Below are 7,541 nucleotides of genomic sequence, written 5' to 3' on the forward strand. Positions count from 1 at the left end.
TGGCGACCACAAGTCGTCGGGACAAGTTGAGGCTATTACGATGCCTAGTCGTCGCTAAAGGGTTTTATCAGTTAATGGTTATGGACCTATAGCGACGACTAGTCGTCGGGATAGCAATTGGTTGTTTTTTTTATCTTTATAGGTTTTGTACATTACCATTCCTGCATTTTTAACAAATCCAAAAAACATTGCAGCATATATCAATTGAAATACATTAACTAGGTACCATTGTTCAAATTCAAAACATCAAATTCAAGTTTAATATTACAATAAGTAGGTAACTAACATTGTTCATAATACTAAAAAAACATCAATCATCATTATCATAATCGTCTTCTCCTTCTTCTTCTTCTCCTTCTTCTCCTCCTCCTCCTCCTTCTTCTTCTTCTTCTTCTTCTTCTCCTTCTCCGTCTTCTTCCATCCTTTCGGCAAATTGTTGAGAGCTACTTGCTTGTGTGTTATAGTTGAATAGAAAGTTAGGAAATGGTGGTGGTTGGAAGTTCGGAATACAAGCCGCCAATGATGCATTATATTGTTGCAAATATTCTTGCATTTGTTATGCATCGAATTGGGATTGAGATTGAGACGATTTGGAAGTGGAAGGCCGTTCATTTGGAATTATACCGAAGTTGGCGGTTGGTCTCCTACCCACCCCGCGAGCATGTCCACGTCTCGTCCCAAGGGCACGTTCTAAACATTCTTCCTCGTTTACTTCTCCTCCTTCCCCAACCTCGTTTTGCATTTTCTCATATTCATTTTGAATTTTCTCCTAAAATAAAGAAAATAATTAACATACGTTAATTAAAACAAACAACTAAACTTAAACATTCAAAAAATAATAATATTCCTTAAACAAGAAACTATAATTAATAATAATATATTTAAACAACATATTCATTTCGTTTATCACTTACCCAATCTTCTTCTGCTCGACTTGTACACCAACCCGAACCTTCTTTGTAGCGCATTTGTCTCCAACCCTCAATATGTTGCGGCGTGATTCCCATTTGTTCCTATAATAAGTGAAAAAATAATAAATATATTTGTACAAATGTTAATAAAAATTTTAAATAATACTAATGTATTTTATTACCTCTAAATAACGTCGTTGAGCATAGGGTCTACATCCGTGAGCACTTGTGTATGGAAGTTTCGACCTAGTAACTTTATTTTTTTCCGACGTGCGTCTTTATTCCTCGGTAGGAACACGACGCCAAGTGTGTGGAAGTTTCGACCTAGTAACTTTATTTGTACTTGGTAGGAACACGACGCCAAGTATGATAATGCAACGGTACCTTTGATCCCACCAGATTTGAGATCAGTCTGACAAACATTTACCCGTTGTCCCCTATAAATCGATACGTCCGCCCAGAGATATCAATTCTTAGATCCAAAGGCCTACACTTGTTTTTTTCATACTCCTCGTACAAATTTAAGTTTCTCCCTTTGCCACGCATATTCACATTCACATTCTTCGCTTATGCTATATTTACATATACAATTGGAAATTTAGAAATTTAAAACTTTAATATATATAATAATTAAAAATTTCATATAACTTACAAGATTGACAACCCGATGGTACACCGCGTGCAATCCTGTGTGAAGGTCTATCCCCACCATCTCCTCTGTGTCCCATCGCGACTTCTGCCATCTGTTTAACAAATATTATAAACATTCAGAAAATATAATAAAACTACAAATAAACAACATTTCAAAATTTAACAAATATTATAAGCAATCACGACATATAATAACAATAACATACCATCAATCGGATTCATCACTAGAACAATATACATGTATAACATCATCATCACTGTCATAGTTTTCATTATTTATTTCTTCATCTGAAGAGTACGTATCATCATCGTCATTTTCGTCGTTAATGAAATCGTCATCATTTATATTAGGAGCAACATTCCTCCTAGCAACCGCACTTGATTCACCAACTTCACCTAAAGTCGTCTGCATAGGTAAGGTGCCTAAGTCGACAACCAAGGTAAAATTAGTTGATTGAGTGTTGTTCACAACATCTATCTCATTCACAACACCGATACTTGGATGATTCAAAAGTTTTTGATGATGAACCTCTTCCACAACTCTCCAGTTATTGTTTTGAGTGGGATCTTGGAGATAAAATACTTGTTTAGCTTGTGTGGCTAAGATGTATTGTTGATCATCAAACCACGTTTTACCGACATACCATTCATGACTGGTATCGATAAGAATCATATTATTTATAGTCTTTAAACGTCCATTACGTAATGAGGCATTGAACCATTTACCACGAAAGAGTACAACTGATTTATCATATATATATATGCAACTCTATGATCTCCTCCAATTGACCATAGAATGGTGTACCGTCTTCTCCGAATGTAACAACACCACTATTTTGAGTAGTGCGTCGGAGATCACGACTATTCACGAAAAATCGGACACCATTTACTATGCATGCAGTGTACGAAATGTGAATTTCAGCCGCAAGTTTGTGTGAGCTACTTTTCATCTTAAATACTTATATTGAAATGTGAATTTCTTGTTCCGCGATTCATCAAATCAAAATTTATAATATAAAAAATGTTTATTATATAAAAAAAAAACTTTATATGTTGACTTTTCTGTTTTAGAAAAAAAAAATATAAAATTTTTACTTATTTTTTGTTATTTCAGCCTAAAGCCGGTTACCAACGGTCAAATTTTTACTTATTATTTGGGTTACCATGAGGGTTAAGATATAACATGTTGTTAAAGATAAATTTTAGAGTTATGAATTCGTTTATGAATTTTGGGTCGGTTGAGGCTATTGAATATCTTTTACCATATTTGATTCAATCATGAATATCTTTTTGTGAGTGTTCTTTATATGTATATTAAAATAGTAAAGTTAAGTAGAAACAGATTTTTTTGTAAAATATCTTTTTCTGTATTTACTAATTTGCGTACATCAACGGGCAAATTATTGAAATAAGTATTTCACGTTAATTATTAACTTTAGGTCACGTCACAACTCCAATATATGAGTATCGAGTAAATAAAGAGAATATTAATATATCATAAACAGAATATTAATATATCATATAAATGTATACTAGAATTTTCATTCTATACATCTCTACTTTCATACCAATATTATTGTTAACAAATTATTGATATCGTTACCTTGGTAAACATCAAAGATCATTTCATTATTATCATATTGAAAGAACATATTTGGGCTCACTACAACTATATATATATATATATATATATATATATATATATATATATATATATATATATATATATATATATATATATATATATATATATATATATAACAATACAATTAGAAAAAAATTAGAAAAAACAACAAACAACAACACAATCTCACACACACACACACACACACACACACATATATATATATATATATATATATATATACACATACATACAAACAACAAAAAATTTCAACACAATTTAAATTCAATTTCAAAAAAAATTAGAAAAAAAAAAAAAACTAACCTTTTGTTCGTGATGTTCTATTTTTTTTGCTACTCAAAGAAGCAAGGTGGTGGCTGGTGGTGATTTCAGGCGGCGGCACTAGGTGGTGGAAGGTGAGGCAGTCACTAGATCGGTGGAGCTTCACCACCGGTTGCTACACACAAAAAAACCCGAAATTAGGGGTAAAAATCAATATCAAACAACAATAAAAAACAAATTAGGGGTAGAAACGACCTTGGATTGGGTTAATCGTCGGAAATTGAAGCTGGGTAGCCGATTTCGTCGCTTAGGGGGAGAGGATGCAGAAAAATCATCGTTGTGTGCAAATGAAAGAAAGCTGCGTATCTATTTAGGGTATACCCCTATGCCGTCGGCATAGGGTCGACATAAACGACGCCGTATCATTTAATCCTGGAATAAAAATATAAATGTTAATTAAAAACCCTGTGCCGACGACATGTCGTCGGGATAGGGTGTTCAAAAACTACGTCGTTTTCTTTTTCTGGCATTTCGAATAAAAATAAATGAAAAATCCTTTTTTTGTTACCTATACCGACGACACGTCGTTGGTATATATTTTCATATTACCGCGAACATTTTGGTTGTTCCCGCGAGACCTATGGCGGCGACTTATCGTCTGCACAGATATAGTGGTCAAAGAAAGTTGGTCAAACGTTCCAAAAGCTATGGCGACAACTTGTCGTCGGCATAGGTTGACCTGTAGCGATGACTGCCGGCGTCGGGATAGGTGTCGTCGCCTTAGCTTTGTATTCTTGTAGTGCTAATATTCTATCATTTATACTTTTGTCCCACCTTTGAGTAAATTAACAATGTACTTTGCTAAATCAACCATTCCTTATATAAGTGCACATTTTAACTTTTAGCTTTCATCCAAAGTTACATTTTAAGACCTACCGAACAGCTCAATAGACTTGTTAATTAGCATATATTTTAGCATTGTTTACAATATGCCCTCATTTCATTACTTTCTATAGACTTGGCATATTTAACACTTTGAATACGTTTGAAAGACTGCATTAAAAATATTTTAACATCATAAGATGAAGCATCACATAAGTTACATATAGGACCAACATCAGTTGTAAAGCACTGTCCACGAAGAAAACAACTGAATGTGGATCCACGTTATTGTCATTGTTTCAAGACTACATAATAAATAAAAAAATTGACTAAACAATACGAATTTGGGACCATTAACTCTTGCTAGTTTGTCTAGTGGTTAGTGTCCACCCTTAACTCCTTCATCTTCGGTAAAATAATATTGGTTTGACCATTTTCGCTCCACTAATAGAGTTCAAATCACAAATGAAAATTTTTCCGATAAATACCCATGAAAAATCAACGAATTTTCAACCGTAATTTTTTGGAGAATTTTTAACAGAATAACAACAGAATATTGTGTGGTCAAAAGATGTTTGATGCTCGAAAAACGATAATAATGATGTGAAAAAAAAAATGACGGGAATAACAACAAATGAAATCGATTGCATGAGCACCATCTGCAATTAACGATGGATTACTAACAAAATAACAACAAATTAAATCGATTCAAACCAATACAATGGTTCAGACTAATCGGTCCTGAAGTAATACCATAAACCTTGATAATAAATATTGTTTATTTTTTTTAATATATAATGACCTAATTACCATTGTCTAGCTCATACCTTTCAATACCATTGACACACATCCCTATAAATACCGTGTCACATGTGTATCGACACAGTTTGGTACCTTTGCGCATTTTTACATTGTGTCTATGCCTATGTGACACCACACAAAACAGGTGTTTGCCCGCCAAATCGTATGTCCCTAATCAAAGCTAGGTGAGTTTCATGCTCGGTTGCAACACACCCACACTTTAATGTAGGTGAGCTCCTCCTAGGAGACTCTAACATAATTGTATCCTTTCACAATGGCATCCTTCTAGAGTTCAGCTACAGATAATATATTGTTTTATTTAACAGATATAATATCTAACTATCCTATCGGCCCCCTAGCCAGAAATGATAATCACTCTCATCTCGAGTGTTATTAATTTGTAAAATTAGCACTTAAAAGGAACATGGTACGTAATTTCGCTTCTTAACATTTCAGAACTGATACTGACAAATTCTTGGCAACATAAAGGAATTAGCTAAAAAGCCGGCTGACCAATTCTTTATAATCCAAAGTGATCAGCCATCTATTCATATTTTAGTGGGGCCTAATGCTGTTTTTACGTGTTAGACGGCAATTCTAATAGATATATTATTTTTCTTTGGATGCGGAAAGACACAGTAAAGAACAAAATCATGAACCATGCAAATAAGCCCTATATATATGGAACCACAAAGCAGATTCTTTCACCAACAAAAACCATCTCCACTATTTCTATTTCCGAGAGCTCTCATTCTCATATCTTTCTTTTGCTGTTATTCTTAATATTAAAAGAAATGTGGAACAAACTAATTCTATTGAGTGTTGTAGCACTTACTTTTAACTACCTTGCCTTAGCCTACGAGCCTAGCCCCCTCCAAGATTTTTGTGTAGCCGACCCCAACAGCTCAGGTATTGTCTACTCATTGTTACACATCTGATGTGCTCCTTTAATTACATTTACCTTTTATTTTTAACAAAAAAAATATTGTCTTTAACGTGCAGTCAAAGTAAATGGTGTAACATGCAAGAACCCAATGCAAGTTCAAGCAGCTGATTTCTTCTTCAGTGGGCTACACCTGAGGGGTAACACATCAAACCAATTGGGATCAAAGGTGACCCCAGTCTTTGCGACTCAGTTACCAGGGCTAAACACTTTAGGCATCTCAATGGTTCGGATTGACTATGCACCATGGGGACTTAATCCTCCTCACACCCACCCAAGAGCCACAGAGATTCTTACAGTTCTTGAAGGGACCCTACAAGTTGGATTTGTCACTTCTAATCCTGATAACCGCTTTATCACCAAGGTGTTGCAAAAGGGTGATGTTTTCGTGTTCCCTGTGGGACTTGTTCATTTCCAGCGGAATGTGGGTAATGGAAATGCGGTTGTTATTGCTGCATTAAGCAGTCAAAACCCAGGTGCAATAACAATTGGAAATGCTGTTTTCGGTGCAAATCCTTCAATTCCATGGGATATCCTCGCCAGGGCATTCCAAGTGGATAAGAGTGTGGTGGATCAGCTACAAGCCAAGTTCTAAAGTTACAACGAGTTCAATGACTAAAAAGGTTTACAATTGGTGTTGGCGTAATCGCGCGTTTGATTTCATTCATAGGCTTCTTTAATTTAAAGCTTCCATTCAAAATTATTTGTGTGCAATGATTTTTCAAGTTGGTATTTATTATTCATTGTGTAATTTATCTGATCTGTTGGTTTCATATGATAGCGCTTATAATTTTGAAAGTTTTAATTACTGACAACAAAATATTACCTGTAGACGCGGAAACACAATTTAAAATGTTAACTAAATCAATAAAAGTAACTTTGTGACTATGATATTACCAAAATTACAAGGCTTTAGGTGCCTAACACTATTAGAAAACTGGCAAAATTCCGACTGATGATTCCGTCGGTGGTAATAGTACGGAAAAGCTATTACCAACAGAATTCCGAAAAAAATCTACCAAAATAAGGTGTAGACAAATAATTATGAAGGATTTCAAATGGATATATACTTTCACACTTCTCCACCAGAACATTTTGATCCCTACCAATGCATTTCTAATTAAGAGAACCATTTGGGTTACATGATGTCCGTTTTAACCATTTCAAATGCATACAATTTGAATCTATTAGTGAAAGTTTTTAGTCGTAATTTTCCCATCTTAAAAATGTTGTTTCTTATTTGTTTAGTTTTATTATTATTATTATTATTATTATTATTATTATTATTTTCAGGCTAACACACACCTTTTAAATCATACTCCTAAACTATTCATTTGTTCACGATATAACTTGAACCCTCAACCTAAGGGGAGAGATATATTTTCAAACACCATGACATTATTAAGTTAGAGACCATTTCGTATGTAATTTAATAAAATAAGAACAA

The 7,541-nt window shown here is 34.0% G+C and overlaps 1 protein-coding gene across 1 annotated transcript; it reads left to right on the top strand.

Annotated features, from left to right (window-relative positions):
* Positions 1–5,877: 5,877 nt before the first annotated feature.
* LOC145005092 (putative germin-like protein 2-2) lies at positions 5,878–6,758 on the top strand. The gene is made up of 2 exons (XM_078964139.1): positions 5,878–6,060; positions 6,154–6,758. Exons 1-2 carry the CDS (start codon positions 5,946–5,948, stop codon positions 6,687–6,689), a joined length of 651 nt encoding a protein of 216 aa, XP_078820265.1. The 5' UTR covers positions 5,878–5,945; the 3' UTR covers positions 6,690–6,758.
* The last annotated feature ends 783 nt before the right edge of the window (positions 6,759–7,541 follow it).

Source organism: Lactuca saligna, chromosome 7 (assembly GCF_052625555.1).
Source record: "Lactuca saligna cultivar CGN05327 chromosome 7, ASM5262555v1, whole genome shotgun sequence".
NCBI lineage: Eukaryota > Viridiplantae > Streptophyta > Magnoliopsida > Asterales > Asteraceae > Lactuca > Lactuca saligna.

What these genes read in the sequence shown, in the direction of transcription:
- LOC145005092 (XM_078964139.1), top strand. Translation starts at nt 5,946, where the DNA reads ATGTGGAACAAACTAATTCTATTGAGTGTTGTAGCACTTACTTTTAAC. An exon ending in AGCCGACCCCAACAGCTCAG is followed by an intron (nt 6,061 to 6,153) that starts GTATTGTCTACT and finishes TTTAACGTGCAG; the next exon opens with TCAAAGTAAATGGTGTAACA.